The 23,992-nt window shown below is 46.3% G+C and overlaps 1 protein-coding gene across 1 annotated transcript in view; it reads left to right on the top strand.

Annotated features, from left to right (window-relative positions):
- The window catches only part of LOC308154265 (solute carrier family 22 member 3-like), a gene marked incomplete at both ends in the record, with an annotated part of 60,483 nt that extends 36,888 nt beyond the window's left edge, over positions 1–23,595 (top strand). The window contains 5 exons of the mRNA XM_080527432.1: positions 19,456–19,670; positions 22,240–22,348; positions 22,655–22,767; positions 22,933–23,032; positions 23,505–23,595. Coding sequence (XP_080383558.1) covers positions 19,456–19,670; positions 22,240–22,348; positions 22,655–22,767; positions 22,933–23,032; positions 23,505–23,595 — 628 coding nt within the window. The remainder of the gene's footprint in view (positions 1–19,455; positions 19,671–22,239; positions 22,349–22,654; positions 22,768–22,932; positions 23,033–23,504) is intronic.
- Positions 23,596–23,992: the final 397 nt, after the last annotated feature.

Here is a 23,992-nt window from a genome sequence, read left to right as displayed (position 1 = left end):
GAAACGCTTTTTTGTTGATTATTCCTCCCCTTTAATAATACCAATTGGTATTGTAACCAGGGAGTAGCTAAAGGACTGTAGGATTTTAGGAAGGGCTGGTTATCTAACTAACTCTGAGCTAAATCGGCAGTGTAGGAGGATAGAGGCAGGGGGCGCCAGCAACCCTTTAGACTAGCATATCACAGTTATATATACTATAAGACAATACTTAATCCCAATACTAGATTTGCTGTTAAACTAAACAATACAGACAACTAAACACACAGCAATGTATCAAATATAAAACAAACACATTTATTTATACAAATTATATATACATCCCAATCTACTCCCTCCCCGCCGGCCACACACACACTCACTCACTCACTCACACACAGTACCTGGCCTGAAAAGGCTTAGAGTCCCGGACTGAAATGAGCGCGTTGAGGCCTGGTTGGAGCTCGCATGTGACTCGAGGAAGGCCGCAGACAAGGGGGGGGAGTGACGTTGCAATTTGAAGGGAAAGGGCCGTCTTCGTAGCAAACGACGAGGTGTGAATGGCTCAGGTCCGGTGGTCCACGGTCAGCTCCGGTGGTGTCAGCGGTCGGTCGCAATCCCCCTCGGAGGCGACGGCTCTGTCCGGCTTGGGTCTCGCTATGCGCCAACGTTAGCAGCCGGCGGCTAGCAAGGCTGGCTAACGGTGACACAGCTAAACTGGGCTAGCGCTGTTAACTCACTAAAACTCAGAACTCTTCTTCACGTCGTCTGTCAGCTTGAAGGCCTCGAAGATCCTCTTGAAGAAGATGAAGTTGGGGTCGAAGATCTCTGGTTCCTCTGTGATGTACTCTATCTCCACCTCGGGCTCCTTCTCCTTCTCCTTCTCACTCTCGTCACTCTAACGCACAGACCACTTCCGTCGCTATATATACCAACCGGACATACATCAAGTCACGTACGCCAATCAAAACCACGCCCACTAATCTGGCGCTTGCACAATACTGAACAAATCTAAGACAGAACTTATACAATTACAATAACAATACATACACCTTCATGAAAACGTACATGAATAGTATGGAAAATAATTAAGGAAATAACAGGGGCAAAATAGGGCTGATTTGGGGAAACTAACTGGCTCTAAATTGTGGGCCTTCATAACAGCCGCCCCATGAAACCCTCGGTTTCATTTAACTATGGAAGGCACACTGGCTAGGCTGCTCTAGCAGCGTGAGGTATGAGGTGATAGTGTCCTTTGTAATTTGAGGGAGCTCAATCAGGCGTGCCACAGGTCGGGTGTAAGTGCGACCACCAACGTCCACGATGGCCGTCCGCACCCTTCCATCCGGACCCGGCAGGACCTTGGTCACTCTGCCTGTCTGCCAGGCGGCGCGTGGAAGGGACTGGTCGATCACCAGTACCACGGCACCTTCGGACAAGTTGTCTCTCTCCCTCGTCCACTTCTGCCTGACTTGCAGGGTCGGCAGGTAGTGCAGTATGAACTGCCTCCAAAACTGGTCCGCGAGCACCTGGCTGTGCCTCCACCATCTTCTTCCGGTGAGCTCTGCAGGGTCGTAGACTACCTGAGGCAGTGCAGAGTCTCGCCGCCCCATCAGCAAGAAGTTGGGCGTAATGGGATCCAGATCTGCTACATCACTGGAGGTATAGCCTAGGGGCCGGGAGTTCAAGATGCCCTCAATCTCTGCTAGTACAGTCTCGAGCACCTCATCGGTAGGCACCTTCTGTCCGAGAATGGTACGTAGGACGTTCTTTACTGAGCGAATCTCCCGCTCCCAGGCTCCCCCGAAGTGTGGAGCATTTGGGGGGTTGAACTCAAACCTCACTTGCTGGGAGGCGAGTCTGTCACGGGCCTCCTCAGTCATCGCAGCGTAGCTCGCCCTCAGCTCGGCCTCACCACCGACGAAGTTGGTGCCTCTGTCCGACCGGAGGGTCTTAGGGGTCCCTCGCCTGGAGGTGAACCTCTTGAAGGACATGAGGAAGCTGTCGCTTGTGAGCTGGAGAGTGGGAAGTTCCTGCTCCCAGGCCTTCCACTTCTCTTCTAGGTGACGAGGCAGAGGATCGTCCCATCCTCGTTCTTGGGCCCACAGCTCCCGGACAAGCACCTTGGCCATCGTCGTGAAGGGAGCGATATATCCCAGTGGGTCGTACTGGCTCGCTAGAGTGCTGTATATCGTTCTCATCGTGACGCGTTGGGGCTTGGCAGGCTTATTGCGATAGCGTAGAGTGTCGGTCTGGAACTGCCAGATAAGTCCGAGCGTCATCTCCTGAGCATCATCTGGTGAGTGAGAGACCCAAGCCTCGCTGCTGGTCGAGGTGGCCTCCTCCGGGAGGTCTCTGATGACTTGCGGGTCGTTGCTGGCCCACTGGCAGATCTCAAATCCACCCTCCGGGAGATGAGCACGCAGGTCCTGGACTAGCTGGCGGGCTTCCGTGGCTGTCTTCGAACTGTGGAGGCAGTTGTCCACGTAAAAGCTCTTATGGACGGCGTCAAACACTCCAGGAGGTGCCGTCTCCTGCGCGGCGTGAGTCTGTAGCGCATAGGTGGCGCAACAGGGGCTGCAGGTTGTCCCGAAGGGTAGCACCTCCCACTGGTAGATAGAGGGGTCGGGGTCGCTCGGGTCCTCTCTCCAGAGAAACCTCATGAGTGGCTTGTCTTCCTCCAACATCCTGACCTGGTGAAACATTCGCTTAATGTCACCACTGACTGCGATCGGCTGCTGACGGAATCGCACCAGAACTCCCAAGAGGGCTGGGGTCAAGGTTGGACCAGGGAGAAGATAGTGGTTGAGGTTGAGCTTCCCCACCTGGTAGCTACAGTTGAAGACCACTCGGTTCTTCCCGTTGTGGTGAACATTGTGGTGCGGGAGGTACCAAGACTCGGCACTCTGGTTCGCCTCGGCTGGCTCAAGCTTCTTCACCAGACCGGACTCCGTCAGTTTCTTCATCTCCGTTCTGTAAGAAGCAGCAAGGACCTCGTCCTTCCTCATACGCTTCTCAGTGCTGGTCAGACACTGTAGGACGGTTCGAGGGGATACTCGAAACTCTGGCATGGGTTCTCTTCGGAGTAGTGGTGTGACGTATCTCTTCACGCCCTGGACTTCGATACGCACTGTCTTTGCTTTAAGGAGGTCTATGGCGTAGACGTCCTCCTTTGACCGTACGTAGAGCTTCTCATTCTTGTAGGGCGCAACGTCTAGCGTCCACAGCTTCTGGACGTTGTCTAGTAGCGCCGCATTCATGGAGTCCACACTGGTGTGAAGGCAGTTGATGGTCTGCACTTCTTCGGTTCGGACATGGAGGGATGACGTAGCTCTCCCGTCTCTATCTCTCCACTCGGTAGCGCCTTGGAGGGCCCACCCAAGCGCAGTCTTAACAGCCATCGGGCAGCCTCGTGGTCCTCTCAGCGGAGGACGGAGCGACACGATCAGTGCAGCGTTGTCCGAGCCGATGAGAAGGGTTGGCTCCGCTCCTTCTATCGGATGTAGGTCTACTCGCCGTAGGTGGGAATATCTTGCGCGTAATCGCTCCAGGGGGTAGTCGTAGCGGGAGAGCGCTAGCTGGTCTGCGGTGAAGACATTCTGAAGCCGATATCTGTCCGACGGCCGCCCCGCCGGGGAGATAGAGAAGTTGATTCTCGCCCCGGTGACCTCTTTAAGGTCGCGACGTATCGTGCGCAGAGTCAGCTTCTCCTCAGTCCCTTGGAGCCCCAACTGGCGCACTGCCTCCTGGAGAAGGATGGTCCGTTCCGACCCGTCGTCTAGAACGGCGTACGTGTCGTACACAGCGTTGTTGTGGTGAAGTCGGACCTTCACCACCTTCAGTAGGACCTTGGAGCCGCTGCTCTGGGTTGGGTCTAGATAGTAGACAGGTGTTTCCTCTTCCGGTGCGCTACCGGACCTAGGGCTTCTGGTGCCCTCCGTGGACCTGGCGAGGGAGACCTCGTGTAGGATGTTGAGGTGGACCTCCTCACAGCGGTTGCACTTTCTCCTCAAGGTGCAGTTCTTAGCCAGATGGTCGCGCCCACAGTTCCAGCACCTCTTGTTCTCCTCGAGCCACCTCTGCTTGGCCTCGGTACTCAGGTTGTTGAAGTCACTGCACTCATTGAACCAGTGCTCGCTGGTGCAGTACGGACATGGCGGTGGACCTCTCCGTCCCTTTTGAGGGGGTTGAGAGGAATCCTTTCCCTCAGGTCGGGCTTTCCTCTCTCTCCGAGGCTCCTTCTCCGTGTGCAGCACTCCTACTGGGCGTCCTCTGTTCGAGCTCGGCCTGTCCCAGCGGTCTCCCTTCTCCCTCTCCTTCTTCGGCTCAGCGTAACCCATGGCGTCTACGTTGGTGTCATGCACTTCCTCCAGTAGGAACTCCGCGAAGGCAGCCATGCTCAGACCCAACTTCCCGGGGTTACGAACGCGCTGCTGTCGCCGGAACCTCTCCTGCCGGAAGCGTGGGATCTTGCGGAGCAGCCGCTCTACGTTGGAGGTGCTGTTGATCTCGCTGGCGCCAGCTGGGCCCTGCGTCTTCAGCATTCCAACCAAGGTGTGCACGCGGAGCGCGAAGTCATCCAGCGCCCGTTCATCCTTGATGGGGGCCTGCTGTTCGAGGGCTTGCAGTTCAGCAAGGGCGTGGTTCCAGGGACGACCGTAGCGGGCATCCAAGTCGGCGAGCGCTCTGGTGTAAGGTGTCGGTGCGGAGGCATGGGCCAGAACCATGTTGTGGGCTCTGGGGTTCCTCACATGCTGAAGGAGAATCGCATATTTGTAGGACTCTGAGCAGGAGTCGTCCAAGAGCGTGTCTAGGCAGATGCGTAGTTCCACATACTGGCTCCTGTCCTCGTCCTTGAAGAAGGGGAACTTGGGTCCCTCCACCTGGGGAAACATCCTGTAGTGGATGATCGGGGCTGGAGTGACGGTCTGGGTGTCCGGCCTGCATGCCTTTTGGTTCACTGGAGGACCTAGGGGTGTGCTACGCTCTTGGGGAATGGCTCCCCTCCCGGGCAGCGACGCTGGCTCCCTCTGGGCCGCGTAGCGGTCGGGTCCCTGGTCCTCTTCCTTCAAGGTGGTCAGCTGGGCCTGTAGTTGGACAGTCATGGCGGGGGTCATGGAGCCATCGGCGGGGGGTTCAGGAGATGGCACTCGAGAGGGCCGTGCGGATGATGCTCTGGAGCTACGGGCCGACGGAGCTCTGCTGATGCACACGTCGCGCATGGTCTGCATCACTTCCTCCATCTTCTCCGCGTGCAGTTGCTCTCTCTCCATCTGGAGGCGGTCGCGCTCCATCTGGAGGCGTTCACGTTCTAGCGCCTCCTGGCGCTGCCTCTCCGCCGCGCGTTCCGCCCCCTCCATCTGGAGGCGCTCGCGCTCGAACTGGATGCGTTCCCTCTCTAACGCCTCCTGGCGCTGTCTCTCCGCCGCACGTTCCCTCTCTAACGCCTCCTGGCACTGTCTCTCCGCCGCACGTTCCGCTCCTTCCATCTGGAGGCGTTCACGCTCGAACTGGAGGCGTTCCCGCTCTAACGCCATCTCGGCCTGTTGGCGCATACATTCTAACAGCGCGGCACTACTCCCTCTGGAGTGCATGCTATCCGCCCCAGAGGCAGAACTGCCCACGGAAACCCTGGACCGGGAGGAAGCCACTGAACGGCAGGAGCTAGGTCTCGAGCGCGCCGTACTGGGAGGCAGATCGTTAAGGCTGAGGCCCTCCCTCTTCCGCCCGCAGGCGCTGTCAGACCGGGCCTCTCCTTCCTGCTCTTCCGTTTCTACGGCAAAACCCTGCTGTTCTGCCATCTCATCCTCAGGCTGGTGCTCTTTGATGGCTGTCTCAGTGCTAGCCACCCGCGGGACTCTCTGTGGTCGTGGCTCTGGCTCAGGGGGCGGAGAAGGGGGGGTAACTGTCTTGTCTGGTTGGCTGCGCTCAGCCATGCTATCACTACACAACCTATCCGGCTCGAAGGACCAATTGTAACCAGGGAGTAGCTAAAGGACTGTAGGATTTTAGGAAGGGCTGGTTATCTAACTAACTCTGAGCTAAATCGGCAGTGTAGGAGGATAGAGGCAGGGGGCGCCAGCAACCCTTTAGACTAGCATATCACAGTTATATATACTATAAGACAATACTTAAACCCAATACTAGATTTGCTGTTAAACTAAACAATACAGACAACTAAACACACAGCAATGTATCAAATATAAAACAAACACATTTATTTATACAAATTATATATACATCCCAATCTACTCCCTCCCCGCCGGCCACACACACACTCACTCACTCACTCACACACAGTACCTGGCCTGAAAAGGCTTAGAGTCCCGGACTGAAATGAGCGCGTTGAGGCCTGGTTGGAGCTCGCATGTGACTCGAGGAAGGCCGCAGACAAGGGGGGGGAGTGACGTTGCAATTTGAAGGGAAAGGGCCGTCTTCGTAGCAAACGACGAGGTGTGAATGGCTCAGGTCCGGTGGTCCACGGTCAGCTCCGGTGGTGTCAGCGGTCGGTCGCAATCCCCCTCGGAGGCGACGGCTCTGTCCGGCTTGGGTCTCGCTATGCGCCAACGTTAGCAGCCGGCGGCTAGCAAGGCTGGCTAACGGTGACACAGCTAAACTGGGCTAGCGCTGTTAACTCACTAAAACTCCGAACTCTTCTTCACGTCGTCTGTCAGCTTGAAGGCCTCGAAGATCCTCTTGAAGAAGATGAAGTTGGGGTCGAAGATCTCTGGTTCCTCTGTGATGTACTCTATCTCCACCTCGGGCTCCTTCTCCTTCTCCTTCTCACTCTCGTCACTCTAACGCACAGACCACTTCCGTCGCTATATATACCAACCGGACATACATCAAGTCACGTACGCCAATCAAAACCACGCCCACTAATCTGGCGCTTGCACAATACTGAACAAATCTAAGACAGAACTTATACAATTACAATAACAATACATACACCTTCATGAAAACGTACATGAATAGTATGGAAAATAATTAAGGAAATAACAGGGGCAAAATAGGGCTGATTTGGGGAAACTAACTGGCTCTAAATTGTGGGCCTTCATAACAGGTATTGTATTTTATATCGTTGGAAAGCCTGATTAGTCACCTTTACAACGAGGTACAACTTGTATGGATCATGCATTCGTGGAATGAGCAACACAGCTAAACGTGTGGGTAGCGGCCCAAAAATATTTGCCAAAATCCCCTATATTCATATGTGGGATTTTTTTAGTGTGAAAAATCATTGTTGTGATGGGATATGTTAGATACTCCCCAAATGACCAGAAAAAGTAGCTAGATTTGTCGCTGGGCGCTTTTGACTAGTTAAGTCGCCAAGTTGGCAACACTGACTCAATGAGTATATACTGCATACTGCATAGTAATTTCATAATAAGTATGCCAATACCAGCCGACTGTTTACACTGCAGCATGCATACTGCCTCCCAGAATGCATTTCGCACCGGCCGGTCGTGGAGCGGGGATTTTAAATCCTCCATTTTAAACCTCCAGATAAAAGATGTAATTTTGGCTCTACAAGTGTGTAATGTCTAATGTCATTTTATGAAGTTTTAATATGTTTTCAGCCGAGAAAGTAACCATATGTGACAGGGTTTCATTAAAAGGTTCCCATCTCGGCAATTGTGAAACCTCGCAATCGAGTCAAACAAGTCTTGTTGTGAAAAAAAATGTTTTCCGGTTTTTGGCATAGGACGACAAACGAAGCGATGAAGAACCCACTTGATATCATATCCAACAGTTTTACATTCACTAAATACCTACATTTAGTTAGCAAAGTCGGGTGGCGGGTATTATTCGTATTAGTGTGGCAGTGTGTGTAGCCACGCCCACCCCAGCTGTATGTAAGGAGCCATGTGTGTGGAGTTGTTTGTTGACAAAATGGATGCTGAAGCTCTCGCTAATGCTATCAACAGAATTTCATAAGCAGGCAGAAATATCGACAGTGGGCAATTAATGAACTCCTTCATTTTGGAGTAATTGGACTATACATAATGGGAACTCCGAACGGCAACTCCGAACTCCGAATCTGAAGATAACAGATGACAACGGAATGTCAGACATTGATCTCCACATCAGTTCACGGAGCAGTCGTCTACAGACAGACCTTCTGCTGTGTTCTTGGGTAAGTTTGAGTGAGTTACATGTGTTGTTTACTAGGATTTTGTGTTGTTTACTTAGGATAGCCAAACAGTTATTTGTTGTTTTGTGAGTAAGGTAGATAGCCCCGTTGTTAGCATCATATCAAACCACTGAAACTGCTCACCACAATTATACCACCCCTCTCCAAAACTAATGAGATGGTGGTGTAAGGCGATCAACTTCTCCAGAATTTAGTTAATTGAGTCTTTACTTACAAGCGAGTTCGTTTAATCTCAACGAGACGTCCTTGATATAACTTCTAAGATAAAATGATCCACTCATATATTCGGCACCACTACTGAACTGTTCTTTAAGAGAATATTTATTTGAGCACATCAGCAAACAATAGCATCAGCAAGCAATAGCATCAGCAAGCAATAGCATTTCATTCCATGGAAAGGGGTCTTATCTAGCTTCACCTCCGCAGGCAAGGTATCAGCTAGTCGTCAATAGGTTAACTGCAGAAGCTTCACCAGACAAGAGCCCCGTTTCCTCTTGGTGCATAGTCTTTATACATTTTCCTTAACATTTAGGGATGGGCTGTCCCTCTGGTAGGTTTTATGGTAAGCGTCTGTTTTATATCGGTATGTGGCTTTCGACTTATTTCGGTGTCCGTGCGAGTGTGCTGTGTGTTATCTTCTTCTTCTGACCCCCCGGTCGTTTGTCATGGTGAGAGTGTTCGGACACTCTGTCGGCAACGGTATCCTGAGCAGCCTAGTCTTGCGCCACGTTAGACACACACACACACACACACACACACATTCTGTTGTATTTTTTAAGAAACCAGTAAGCATATGCACACAGTTATGTTTTTAGGATGCACAGATATTTTGATAGTTATTTTGGGTGTATTCTACGTACGTTATAAAGCACTAATTGGCCAGTTAATTGATCTTCAAACACATTCCCTCCTGGCCAGGTCAGTAGGCCCTTATCAGGATCGCTTGTGTAAACATCACTGTTGCCAGGCCCACAGAGTCCCATGACTTGGGATTCGATTAACTAGTTAAAATACAGTATAGAAGAATAGACTTATCATTAATCATTAGTTATGATAGTATAAAATCAGTATAGGAAAATAGAATATCATAACAGCAGGTACAAAATGGTTGTTAGCACATAGGTAAAAATAAGCAATCTACAGGCGGTTTGAACCACAACACTTTCTCCCAGTCAGGAGCCCCTTCCCCCCATGTCGCTCAAAAGCAGAACCTCTCTTTTATTTGGCTTTGTGAGACCTCAACTGACCTCAGCCACATATTATTTAAATGAACACACAGTACTTTATTTATCACTTCTAGTTATTTTAATACAAATCCCTAACAGTGGGAGGAAGAAATAGGTTGTCAAAGATAAAACATAATGAATAATTACATTTGTTGCAGACCTACTAAACATGCAACATACTGTACACCATACCACCATACCAGAACATCACAGCAGGAACAAAAAAGTGATCGTATTGTAATAAACCAGTCCTGAAAGTTCTCTGTCGCTTACCAATAATCTAACCTGGAGAAATCAGCTACGAATGTCCCCTCCCCTCGCAGGTTCATCACAGTATATTACATAAATGTATTACTGTTAAGTGTTGTTGTGGATGTTATCCCTAGTGCCATTCTGAGGTTAGCATTGCGATGTGTTCGTCTTAACGTTTACAAACTAAAATATACGATCGCTTTTTGTGATATGTTGCTCCTCTGATGTCCTGGAAACGAACACATAAGCACTCTGAACAGCTGTCAGCGTCTTTTGTTGCTATAGGAAACCACTACTCTGTCTGCTTGCGATTGATCAGCTGTCAGTAGTGTTATTACGGGTATGTTCGTAAATGCACGAACGGTCAGTTCGCTCGGGCAAAACCGTGTTTTCAGTCAGAGCACCCATCTCTGAGCGCTCCCAGAGCGCAGAGCTCTGAACTTTTTTAACTTTGTTATGTTTTGATATGAGAAATTCGGACTGGTCAGTTTATGAAAATAATACCATAGAATACTAAATAAAACATTAAAATAATAGCCCCCTAGCGTTTGCGGCCATATTGTGACACCCCCCCCCCCGCCCAAAGTCCAATCAAAAATGAATAAATATTAGCATCATAAAACAGCAATTTGGCGAAATGCAACACCAGCACACTTAAAAAACAAACAATGTTAGTTGTAATATACAGTTTTGTAGCCTACTGTTTGTTCTGCACCGGACATGTGTGAAATCGCTGCTGTGTTATTGTTGTTCTGTGATATAACACAGAATATTAGTCAGCATTAATATTCAGGGAAGAAAATAAGCCTACTTTTTTTTGATGGGGGGCGGTAAGAGACCTGGATAATGGACAGGGGGGCGCTGGCCCAAAAAAGGTTGAGAACCACTGCTGTAGATGTTTCGCAATGCATGCCGGAAGGGAGTCTCATGGCTCCGAATCGAACGAGGGTCAAGATTTTCTCCAAACGGAGCCATGGAAAACCCTAACCCTAACCCTAAATGAGTAATGAATTGGGACGCCACTACGGCTACACGTAAACGCGCAAAACGGAGCGGAGGGGTGAAAACGGAGCCGGAGTGGTGAATTGGGATTCACCCGTAGTGTAATGGGGGAGTGGTTGTCTTGAGCGTGTGGTTGTCTTGAGGGAGTGATTAGGGTGGAGTTAACCAGCTATTGTTCCCACCCATTACCTCTGTGAAAAACATCTCTGAAGATTGAGGCTGGATATCTCAGTACGGTGGTTCAGGGGGTATCAACATTCAAATATCCATGACTTCTTCAACTTGTTTCAGATTTCAATGTATGACATGTCATTTTAAAGCTTACAATCTACCCTTTCATAATCTGGAAAAAACAGAAAAATGATTTTGCCCTAGTTGCGGACTTTTTAACCATGCCCTGTCACATATCAATTCCAAAAATGTGTCAAGTTTATCAAAATAACCTGTCTGTATATCTGATCTGACGTTTTTACGTCTGTTCGCTAGCTACGTTACCGTAGATACTACTTTGACAGAAACGTCGGAACTTAATAGCTAAACAAGTTGTAAAATGTGTGTGTGTGTAAGACACGAATAAACGTTGATTTTCTGCATCTTCAGGGATTAAAGTTCTCCTTCGCTACGACGGAATTCGAATTTGTCAGATGCTGCTTATTGATCTTATGTTTCCCGAAGTCTTTGATTTCTTCAAATAAAGAATTTCTTACTAAAATATCTGTCTCAGAATTTTTGGATTTTTACTGTTTAGTTGTCTTGGGAACGTAGCTACCAACTAGCTACATGGAAAAATTTGGTTTTATTATATAAGACAATCTGTTATTCATGCTCACAATGAATCTACCAACAATAAGTTAGAAACAAACACTTTAATACAATTAAGAACAGTAAAAGAAAAATACAAAAATATGCAAAGATGATGGAATACCCCCCGAATAACACAAACTGGAACAGAACTGTAAACAACTTGGGGCCTATTCCATCAACGTTGCTAAAGGAAAATCCAGGAAATAAGGACTTTCCTTTAGCATAGTTGATGGAATACCCCCTCTAAACTATTTGTCTGGGATTTTGTCAATTAATAGCTTAAAAGGGGAGAGGAACTCTTTAGTATTTGTGTTATTCGTGGCGTGACGCTGTTGCTCAAGCTCCATGTCCCTTTCTATTATGGACCCAACGTTGGTATTCCTCCTCTTCTTCCTCAGGGTTTGAGGGCTGGCTGGGGCTGGGGCTGAGGCGGAGGGAGAGGCTGGGGCTGGGGCTGAGGCGGAGGGAGAGGCTGGGGCTGGGGCTGAGGCGGAGGGAGAGGCTGGGGCTGGGGCTGAGGCGAGGTTGGGGCTGGGCATTTCCTGAAAGAAAAAACAAAACAAATGAGAAGTAAATACATGCCAGAAATGGATGAATTACTGTTGTATTACTTGGTAAATGTGGTTGTATCTAATCTTCAAACCTTACCTTGGGACCAGTCTCTAAAGAACTGACCACCACAGGCGGGTCAATAGATGGTCTAGCACCCAGCACATCGTGCATGTTGGAGAAGAACTGCCAGTTGGCAGCTGTAACTTCTCCAGCCTCTGCCCCCGTTTTGGGAGTTTTCAACTCCTGCAATAAACACATAAACACACACACACACACACACACACACACACACACACACACTGTTAATAATGACAAGAATTACAAATAATGCTTTTATGCCTTTCTTACAGTACACCTTCAGTAGTCGTGATGGAAAAAAGGTTAAACAGTACATCTAACCACATTGCTCTCTGGTAACCTTATATATTTTCTTGAGATTTTCCCATTTTTTGGATGCCTGCTGGGGGTTTATTATCTACTACGGAGCCCCTCTGGGGTCACCTAGGAGAAAAAGAAAAAAAAAGATTAAACTGTGCGCACAGTTTAGTAAACTGTGGCCTCAGATTCATAAACTGTGCGCACAGTTTAGTAAACTGTGGCCTCAGATTCATAAACTGTGCGCACAGTTTAGTAAACTGTGGCCTCAGATTCATAAACTGTGCGCACAGTTTAGTAAACTGTGGCCTCAGATTCATAAACTGTGCGCACAGTTTAGTAAACTCACTCCGCAAATCACTCCGCCCGCAAATCACTCCGCAAATCACTCCGCACCTGACGTAAACTGAGGGCTCCCTACTCCTGCCCGTCCGCGGCGCATGTTCGGCAGGTTCATACAGTCAGCATCCCACTTTCCCAAAATTCACGTTGTTGTAACTGGTAAGTAGACTAATGTTATAACCTACATAAATTACACGTATTTACATTCATCCAGGATTCTATTACTGTAACCTAATACCGAAATCTGAAGCAAGCCTACACTGACATTTCGGGGACATTTTCCTGTTCCTTTGAAGTCTGTTCAGTGCTGTAAAAATGTATTGACTAATACTAATCAGTCAATTAATTGACTAATGGGTGGCATCCATACCATTTTGTGTTGTCTTTAATAGGTGCAGACCTCCTGGTTGCCAAGGAAATCCACATCCGATTTGTTGAGCCTAAAGGGCTCTGCACACAGCGTGCGATTTCTGTTGCGCGTCAACGTTCCATTTTGAAGTTTGAATGGAAGTCTATGAGAACATACAACAGAAATTGCATCGCACGCTGTGTGCATTGGGATGCGATGTTTTATGATGTTCTCATAGACTTCCATTCAAACTTCAAAATGGAACGTTGACGCGCAACAGAAATCGCACGCTGTGTGCAGAGCCCTTAAGAGTACCTTTACAAGAAGCCCCCAGTCCCACACATGTGGGTGTGTGTTAGAAGTCCCAAACAACTATGGATCATACCTTGAATTGGCAGAAGAGTTCACCAGCGTCCTTGATGCAAACGTGTGGGTGATGGACATTATTTAGTGGTAAGTGTCAGGTGTGTGAGTTCAATGTACATGATTGGGTATGTACATCTACAACTGCATGTAGCTCATGTTATGCTTCTCTATTCTACTGTAGGTAATTCACCATCTCTCTGGAGGTCCCCAGGAAACGGTGTTGTTGTGGCAGAATGGCACCTTCATTCTCTCTCTTTCCGTAATTCTGCTTAGCCTGAGTTTCTTTCATGTTATGCTATTAACAGTATATCAGGGTCCTCAAACAGCATGCACATTCGTCAATTATTCAACAAAAAAGGGGACTTTATTTATTTTTTGTACATTCATTTGATTATTTCCACTGCCAGGGTTCAGTTTACCCTGGGTTAGTTTCATGTTTAACAGCATATCAGGGTTCTGATTAACAGTATATCAGGGTGCTCAAATAACATGCACAAGTCAATTATTCAACAAAAACGTGGCATTAATCTTTGTCATTTATTTGATTATTTCCAGTGCTAAGGTTCAGCTTACCCTGAGTTTCTTTCATGTTATGATATTAACAGTATATCAGAGTTCTCAAATAACATGCACAATGGTCAATTTATTAAACAAAAATGTTTTGACTTTAATTTTGTTTTACCATTTATTTGATAATTTCCACTGCTAAGGTAAATGCATTATATTCTGTAGTTTTACTCAAGATCCCAGGTTTGTCCATCACCCTTTCAAAATAATAAGAGTCTGAGTCTATGAAGAGGCTGCTTGGAGCTGGCCCATGTGAATGTATTCCAGAGCCTGGTGATGGTCCTCATATGAATCTCACTCACTCAACATTTACAAGTGCAGACAATTCTTCCCTCAAGGAAATGTAGAGGCCAATTGCCATGAATGCATCCACAGGAACATGGAGATTGTTTTGTGCCATTATGTGGGTGCACAGGGTGAAAACGTCCTCATCACAAGCTATGTCATGGCGGTGGATACAGTCGCCTTCACAGTTGGTACGATTTTCCTTGACACAGATAATCGCCTGTGCCATACAATTCAGGTATGGTATACATGATATCCGGGCGACCGTGGGGAACAAGCTCATTCCTTGATGGACGAATCAGATGGCTGTTCCAGGTCTCCTTAACTGAATCCAATTCATCCTGCGGACATGATCAGAGTAATACCAAATCAAATTACAAAATTGATTACTGGGAAAGGTTTAGGCCTTTTATTAAAGTATAATCATAGGCCTGTTGGTTAGAGTATTTTAGGCTATACATGTCTACACCATCCATTGTTGATGCCACTTACCTGAATCAAACCAAGGAAGCAGAATAAGATAAGGTTCTTGTCCAAGAAGTCACCATCAAACTGACCTTCATCTGTGAGTCTGTGAAGATGTTGGAGCCATAAAAAATTATAAAAAAAATAGGTATATAGCCATAAAAATATCTAGCCCAGTCTAAGTAGCCTACATGAAATAAACATCTGTGTAGCCTAATGCAATATATTGGTAAAAATGTCTACAGAATTTCAAAATCTCATCTATAAACTGCTTGGGAGCTGCTTGGGAGCTGGTAGCTAGCCAGACAATTGTCCAGACAATTATTCAACAACCTAACACTCAATGTTCTAATTGGAACGTTTGAATATCCTGAGTGAATGCAAATAAGCCTGTACTTAGGTATAACCATAGCGGGAGGTGCGTTGGCAGGCTGTCGGCTAACATTATCCTAGGCTAGGCTATCAACACTGCTAAAATGTCAGTGTAGGCTTGCTTCAGATTTCAGTATTCAGTCACAGTAATAGAATCCTGGATGAATGTAAATACGTGTAATTTATGTAGGTTATAACATTAGTCTACTTACCAGTCACAACAACGTGAATTTTGGGAAAGTAGGATGCTGACTGTATGAACCTGCCGAACATGCACCGCGGACGGGCAGGAGTAGGGAGCCCTCAGTTTACGTCAGGTGCGGAGTGATTTGCGGAGTGATTTGCGGGCGGAGTGATTTGCGGAGTGAGTTTACTAAACTGTGCGCACAGTTTATGAATCTGAGGCCACAGTTTACTAAACTGTGCGCACAGTTTATGAATCTGAGGCCACAGTTTACTAAACTGTGCGCACAGTTTACTCTTTTTTTTTTCTTCTTCTCCTAGGTGACCCCAGAGGGGCTGATGACAGGGAGATGACGTATGACTGATCTGGTGAATCAACCCCTATTTCATAAATTTTCTCTATATAACGACGTCGATCATTGATCGGCAACGACACTATATAATAGTTTGCCTAACTGGCCATCGGATTTGGGCTCCTAATATCTAAAAAGCACTACGGTTTTCTTATTTTATCGGATTAAAGTAGCAAAGACCAGAAATTCCCATTGACCGCCAGTCAAACTTCTCCGCTTCTATCACCCAAAAAGGGGCGTGGACATGACGGGAGGGGAAAGTACCCGGATGCGTTGCTCTGATGAATTGACCGCCAGTCAAACTTCTCCGCTTCTATCACCCAAAAAGGGGCGTGGACATGACGGGAGAGCAAAGTACCCGGATGCGTTGCTCTGATGAATGGGGTGACATTTCTTCAGATTACCTCTACAAATTAACAGCTAGAATGCCAAAGGTCTGCAATGCTGTAATTGCTGCAAAGGGAGCATTATTTGACGAAAGCAAAGTTTGAAGGACAAAATTATTATTTCAAATAAAAATCATTATTTCTAACCTTGTCAATGTCTTGACTACCGTATTTTCCGGACTATAAATCGCTCCGGAGTATATAAGTCGCATCAGTCCAAAAATGTGTCATTAAGAGGAAAAAACCATATAAATCGCACTGGACTATAAATCGCATTTATTTATACATTTATTTCCCAAAATCCAAGACCAAGAACAGACATTTAATCTGGAAAGGCAAGTTTATTCAACTACACAATAGCACACAGAACAACAGGCTGAATAGAAGTCCGGTATGTTAATGTAACACATTATTCAGTTATTCAGCAAAACAATAGCATAAAGAACATACCTGGGAGGCTGAATAGGCTAAATTAACATAACAAGCCAGCGAGTCCAACAAGCAAGTTACCAGTAAGCAAGTTCACCAAGCTACCGTTTGCTTAGCTTCAACAAGCTAATGTTGCATTTCTTCAGTGGTATAGGAGCAGCATATAGTTGTCACAAGCCCAGAGCGGCCCAGAGCGCCCTCTGTCGGCTGTAGACGGTAATGTTTACTCCTTGGTTCATGTCTGTCAGTATGAAATTCTATATATTGATATATAAGTCGTATATCTGACTATAAGTCGCAGGACCAGCCAAACTATGAAAAAAAGTGTGACTTATAGTTCGGAAAATACGGTATATTTTCTATTCATTTTGCAACTCATTTGATAAATAAAAGTGTGAGTTTTCATGGAAAACACGAAATTGTCTGGGTGACCCCAAACTTTTGAACGGTAGTGTACATTCACACATTAAAACTAATAAACATTATGCCAACATCCTTTAAAAACGTACACAGACATCGACCTCAACTTCACTCATCATCATATTCTTTAACCTGCCCAGAGAGTCTGAGGCACCGGTTTCATAGTCTCTTTACACTCATTCCCAGCAGTTACAGTAGTAAAAGCAGTTACAGAACTATCCAAATTAGTTATTATGTTACATATTATTATACTAATAATATATATTTCATATATTAAATGATATATTACATAATATATATTTTATATGTTAAGTTATGTAATGATTGAATGTTTAATGTGTCTTCCAGACTCTGAGAGATGACAATGCTGAGACGTCGACAGCCTCATCATGGACCTGATCAGGACCCCCAACATGAGGAAACACACCTTCATCCTGAGCTTCAACTGGTGAGACCCACTCAGCATCTACTGACCACGTTAAACACAGGATCATTACTTCCTCCTCTCCTCTCCTTTCCTCTCTTCTCCCTCCTCTCCTCTCCTCTCCCCTCCCCATCTATCCTCTCCTCTCTCCTCTCCCCGAGGCCAAGATCATTAAGTCCTCCTCTCCTCTCCTTTCCTGTCTTCTCCCCATCTCTCCTCTCCTCTCCCCTCCCCATCTCTCCTCTCCTCTCCCTCCTCCCCTCTCCTCTCTCTCCTCTCCCCTCCTCCCCCTGCATGGAATGGAATTCTACCTCCACCAGCCTCCCCTAGTGTTCTACTTCAGACTCCCACACACACGCACACACACGCACACATGCGCACACACACACACACACACACACACACACACACACACACACATTTTAATCATTTATTTCTGTCCACATAGAAACAAGTATACAGGGACACAAATACTGAAGGCACAGATGGGATGCATTCACAAACAGACATGGACAATGTCTTTCACATACAACAGGACAAGACTCACGGGTACAAGTAACACCGTCTCCGCCATATTTGGCGGCTGCCAATAATCGCAGAGACAGAGCAATACTTGCTGAGCCTTTTTGCTTCTCCCTTGGACATTCCCAGTAGACGTAGTCCTCTGACAACCAATCTGTGCACATGTCCTAGACTGCCAAATATAAAGACTAAATAGCGTACACCTATAGCCTAGCTCTGAGATGGTGTCTACAAGCTGCTGGTATTTCATGACCTTAGTCATGAAGGCTTCCTCTAGGCTTATATCAAAGGTGCATGCTACCTCTAATACAGACACCTCTCTGGACTCTTCATTAACAACAACAACATCTGGTGTGTTAGCAGACAACTGTGAAAAGTGACATTGGTCATTACAGAAATTGAACATGGATGCATTGACACAAGCATGTGTATACATTTTCACTGTAACTGGGAAGTGGAGTGATATGTCCTTTACTATTAGGCTCACAATTCTGTCATGACGTGCTATATACATTCCTTTGTAAACATAACAGCCATTCAAGATATGCGATAGTGTTTCTGTAACCTGTTCTGTGGTGTGGTGCAAGCAATGAGGAACCTGAGTGGAGGGAAACCAAATAGAGAGGTTGAGTCTGGTAGGAAGGACTTGTAATCTGGCCTTGGTTGTGAATATGACAATGTCCTCATCGAGTGCAGTGTTTTTTAGAAAAGAATGGGAAACAGAGTGATCAGCTGTGGGAAGACATGCCAGTTTTCCCTGGAGTTTCAGACCAGTCCAGTGTTGTTGTTGTTGATGTTGATGAAGGTCTATGAGAGTCCGTCTGGCCCCTCTAGATGTTAGCTGGTGGCTCTGTCCAGCAAAGGAGGCTGTTGCACACACACACACACACACACACACACACATTTTAAATGCTTTATTTATGTCCACATACATACAAAGTACAATTCTAAAGGACATAAATACTAACAGTGCATTTTGACATCCTGGAAACAATTTGTTACAGTAATGCAGAGCCAACAACCAGTTCTGCCACACACAGGATGTTATTTGCACCAGACCAGTGGGTTGATCAATACTATAAGACAGACAGTATCCCGCTCATGGGTACAGGAAGCACCGCCTTCTCCATATTGAGCGGCTACCAATAACAGCGGATATTGAGCAATATTTTGCTAACTGTTACACACACACACACACACACACACACACACACACACACACACACAGTACACAGGGTTCCTACAAGTTTCAACAAGTCAAATTTAAGACCTTTTTAGACCTCTTTGAATATAATTTTAGACCTATTCGTGACACCATGTGATAGCTTTTTGTCATCCTCGAGGTGATGAAATTAGGGATTTCACTGCCATACAGACAAAAAAGGAAGCGAATTGGCATTTCTTTGGTTCCAGCTTGATTCATTTCTGCGTAAATAGATTTTGGTCAGACTGATTTCCTTGCAGGATCTCATTTTTAAGACCTAGCACCTAACTTTTAGCCCAAATAACTGAACATTTTGACCTTTTTAGGCCTTATAAATTCAATTGCTGGATTTTAGACTTTAAGGCTTTTTAAAACCAGCGCGGGAACCCTGAGTACTGTATGAAACGTCCTCCGTGTCCCTAACCCCTCTAACCCCCCTCCCCCAGGTTCACCAGTGCCGTGGTCTACCAGGGGCTGATTATGCGTCTGGGCATTCTGGGAGGAGACGTGTACATCGACTTCCTGATCTCCGGCCTGGTGGAGTTCCCCGCCGCCTTCCTCATCCTCTTCACCATCGAGCGCATCGGCCGCCGCCTGCCCTTCGCCACCGCCAACATGGTGGCCGGGGCCGCCTGCTTCATCACCGCCATGATCCCAGAGCGTGAGTTCAGTTATGGGGCGGCTGTGGCGCAGGAGGTAGAGCCGGCGTCTATTGATCGCAAGGTTGGCAGAGCAGCGGTTCGAGCCCCGGCTGGCCACATGTCGCAGTGTCCTTGGGCAAGACAATGAACCCCAAATTGCTCCCAGTGAGCGGGCCCGGTCGGCGCCTTGCATGGTAGCTTGGCCGCCATTGGTGTGTGAATGTGTGTGTGAATGGGTGAATGAGAGGCCGTTGTAAAGCGCTTTGGATAAAGGCGCTATAAGTGGCTGTGTTCGTAAATACGCTCTGACAGCGCTGGAGCGCACACTGGGTTCAACGTCATAAAGGGACCAAGTCATTTGATCGGACAAGAGGCATTCCACAAGTGCTGATCAGATTTCCAGAGCGAATTTACAGCGAACACAGCCTTAATCTCATTCAGATAACATCTGAGACCTGGGTGGTATTCCATCAACGTCGCTTAAGAATAAATCCAGATTTATTATTTTTTAAATCTCACGAGACTTATCAGAATAAGCCTGGATTTTCCTTTTAGCGACGTTGATGAAATACGCCCCTGGTCCTACTAATGAGTCTAGGATCCCCCAGAGTTCATTTGGACCTTTATTTATTGACTCAAGTCCAGTCTTGTTTATTTGTCATTACACTGATACACAAGGCACAAGGCAACGGAATGCCTGAGCTCTACAACATCCCTCACCAACATCCGTCTCAACACTAGAACATGACAAGGATAATAGACACAATATAAACATCAACAGTAATAACATTACATTCAGTAAATATAAAATAAAATATACATAATGTTAGTAGCATTAGTAGTTAGGAGTCGCCTTATGATGACTTCTGAGACCCGTTCCAGATAAGGCAAGGCAAGTGTAGTGGAGGAGAAGTAAGCAGATTAAAAAATTTAAAATTAAAATGATAAGAATAGATATACAGATAAACATTTAATAAGATAATGAATAAGATAATATAAATGAATAAAAATACATGGATGGAATTGTTCGTGTTTAATCATAACTGTTGCAAAACAGTTATGATTAAGTTTTTTTTTAGCTTAGATTTAAATATTTGTAGGGTTTGGGCCTGTTTGGTTTCTTCAGGGAGTTTGTTCCAGGAGCATGCAGCAGAGTGACTGAAAGCTGCTGCACAGTGTTTTGTTTTCACTCTTGGAACGATTAGCTGATTAGTCTCAGCTGACCTTAGGGGCCATGGTGGAATATAGGGTGTTAGGAGATGGGATGGTATGTATTTTGGTTCTAGACCATTTTGCGATTTGTATACAATTAGGAGCACTTTTAATTAAATTCTCTGAGAGACTAGTAGCTAGTGCAGGGATCTCAGGATTGGTGAATGTGTTCAAACGTCTTCATTTTTGTTAGGACCCTAGCAGTGGCATTTTGGATGAGCTGCACATTAAAGTACAGCCCCTTTAGATAGGCCTGTTCAAAGTCAAAAGTCAAAAGTCACTTTATTGTCCCATCACTGGGAAATTTGTATTGGGCTTACACCCCACAGCAGCCAACAAAGAGCAACAGACAATACAGAATGATAAAAACACAGACAGAAGGCAGCCCTGATTAAGACAAGAGTGGAAACAAAACGATAAGCAAGATATGTTTACATTCATCTGGTGCAGTTTAAAAGTTTAACAGAAACAGGAATAAAATAATTTGTAAATCTATTTAATCTAGAGCGGGGGACTCTGAACCTCCTCCCAGAGGGCAGCAGTTCATACTCTGCATGTAGGACATGGGAGGGATTCATGAGAATTCTATTAGCCTGTCTGAGAGTAGCCTGTTCAAAAATAGACTGCAGGGATGAGTGGTCTTTCATCCCGATGATCTTCCATGCAGTCTGTATCAGTCGGACCAGTTTGGACCTTAGTTGGACAGATAGGTTACCAAACCAAGATGTAATGCCGTATCTGATGAGACTCTCTAAGACTCTCTGTTAGTAGACCATTACGATAATCAAGTCTACTCGAAGCAAATACATGGATGAGCTTTTTAAGTTCTTGTTTGGACATGAAACCTCTCATTCTTGTTGTGTTTTTCAGGTGATAGTAGGCTGATTTAGTTATCGAGTTTATGTGGCTGTTGAGGTTTAGATTGGAGTCTAGAATTACACCAAGATTCTGACCTGTTTTTTAGTTTGAAGAGAGAGATGTTTCATCATCATGTTTTGCACTGACTTTCGATCTTATGTCAGGTGCACCGAATACAATTATCTCTGTTTTGTCCTTGTTTAGTTGGAGGAAGTTTTGTCTCATCCAGGCATTTATTTGTTCAATGCAATTACAGAGATTGTCGATGGGACTATAGTCGTTCGGTGAGAGGGCTATGTAGATTTGAGTGTCATCCGCATAGTTGTGGTAGGCGATTTTGTTCTTTTTTGTGATGTGTCCCAATGGAAGCATGTAGAGATTGAATAGAAGGGGGCCAAGGATTGATCCTTGGGGAACCCCACATGACATTTTAATGGTAGTCTATGGTGATGTGGATTGTAGGGGTTGGGATTATGGTTAGAGGTCAGAGGTTAAAGGAGTTTCTCTGTCTTGTTCTAGACATGTTCTGGTTCCGGACCATAGTGGCCTGCATAGGGCGTCTGGGCATCACCATGACCTTTGAGATGGTGGTCTTCGTCAACACAGAGCTGTACCCCACGTTTGTCAGGTAAGGAACCCTGACCCTAACCCTAACCTTACCCCTGACCCTAACCCTTACTCTAACCCTAACCTTACCACTGACCCTGACCCTCTCTCTCCTCAGCAACCTAGGCGTGTCGGTGTGTTCTACTCTGACCCTGACTCTAACCTTAACCCTGACCCCTGACCTCTGACCCTCTCTCTCCTCAGGAACCTGGGTGTGTCTGTGTGTTCTACTCTGACCTCTGACCCTCTCTCTCCTCAGGAGCCTGGGTGTGTCTGTGTGTTCTACTCTGACCTCTGACCTCTGACCTCTGACCCTCTGTCTCCTCAGGAACATGGGTGTGTCTGTGTGTTCTACTCTGTGTGACGTGGGAGGCATCGTAGCTCCCTTCATGCTCTACCGGCTGGCTGTCATCTGGCTGGAGCTCCCTCTCATCATCTTTGGTGGGTTATTAACCTGTAATAACAGTGTTATAACAGCTGTCATCTGTCTGGAGCTGCCTCTCATCATCTTTGGTGGGTTATTAATGTGTAATAACAGTGTTATAACACGCTGATGCCGCTCAACCACAGGGACTGTTAATGGTAACGAGTGTGTCGTCCCTGCAGGGTGTCTGGCGTTCCTGGCAGGAGGTTTGGTGTTGTTGCTACCGGAGACCAGAGGCGTCCCACTGCCTGAGACCATCGACGACATCGAGTTCCCAGAGAGGTGAGGGGGAGGGGGGTAGTGGGGGAGGGGGAAGGGGGGGGAGGGGGGAGGGGTAGTGCTGGTTGAGAAGGGGGGGGGGGGGGGGGGTACAGAAGCTCTGCTACCTTTTTCCAGGACATTCTGATACAAGTAAGTAAGTAAGTAAAATGTATTCATACAGCACCTTTCCCAGACCAAGGGTCACAAAGTGCTTTACATAACAAGGAAGAAACACAATAAAACATAATACAAGAGCGAAAGCCACAGCAGGTTAAAACAGGCAAACAAGTGTAAATAAAAACAAGTGACAGACAACAGGCGTACAACAACGTCAACAGGACACAACGAAAGACAGGACCTTGGGGATTATCCAAAAGCCTGTCCTACAGGGATGTGTCACTGACTTGTCCTCATGCACCGAAGCACAGTTCATGTTAACAGTCGTTCTGAGGTAAACATTTAAACACTCTTGTTGTTTTTGTTGTTGTTTTAGGAACAAAGACAACGGACTGAAGAGCCAACAACTGACACAACTGTTGCCTAGCAGCGACGTGACGACCAATAAGGAGTCGGCTATAGTCTGAGCCCCATGATTGGCCAGAGTATTTATTTGAATTTACATTATTGTAAGTCTTCTTTATGTTTATTGGTTCACGGGTCCTTACCGGTCCTTTGTTGGGGCGGTGTGCGGGAGCTGTGGTTTGTGTGAGTTGTTATCATGCTGAAAATATAAAAAACTTTTATCTAAACAGATTTATCTAAACAGGGTGGGACTCCTTTCTTCAGTTGATGTTAGAGAAAAACTAAACCAGTCCATGGTTTAATGACCAATCACATTTACGTTTTTTGGCATTTAGCAGACGCCTTTATCCAAAGCCACTTCCAACAAAAACATTAAAATGAACAACATGTTATATCTTTGCACTCAATCAAATTTCAGGATTGTCCTTTCATGACTTTTCCTAGATATGTGCGTTCTAC

Source organism: Nansenia antarctica, assembly GCF_963989245.1.
Source record: "Nansenia antarctica genome assembly, chromosome: 3".
NCBI classification, from domain to species: domain Eukaryota; kingdom Metazoa; phylum Chordata; class Actinopteri; order Argentiniformes; family Microstomatidae; genus Nansenia; species Nansenia antarctica.
Note: the sequence above shows the minus strand (reverse complement) of the source record. Positions and strands in the feature narration are given on the sequence as shown.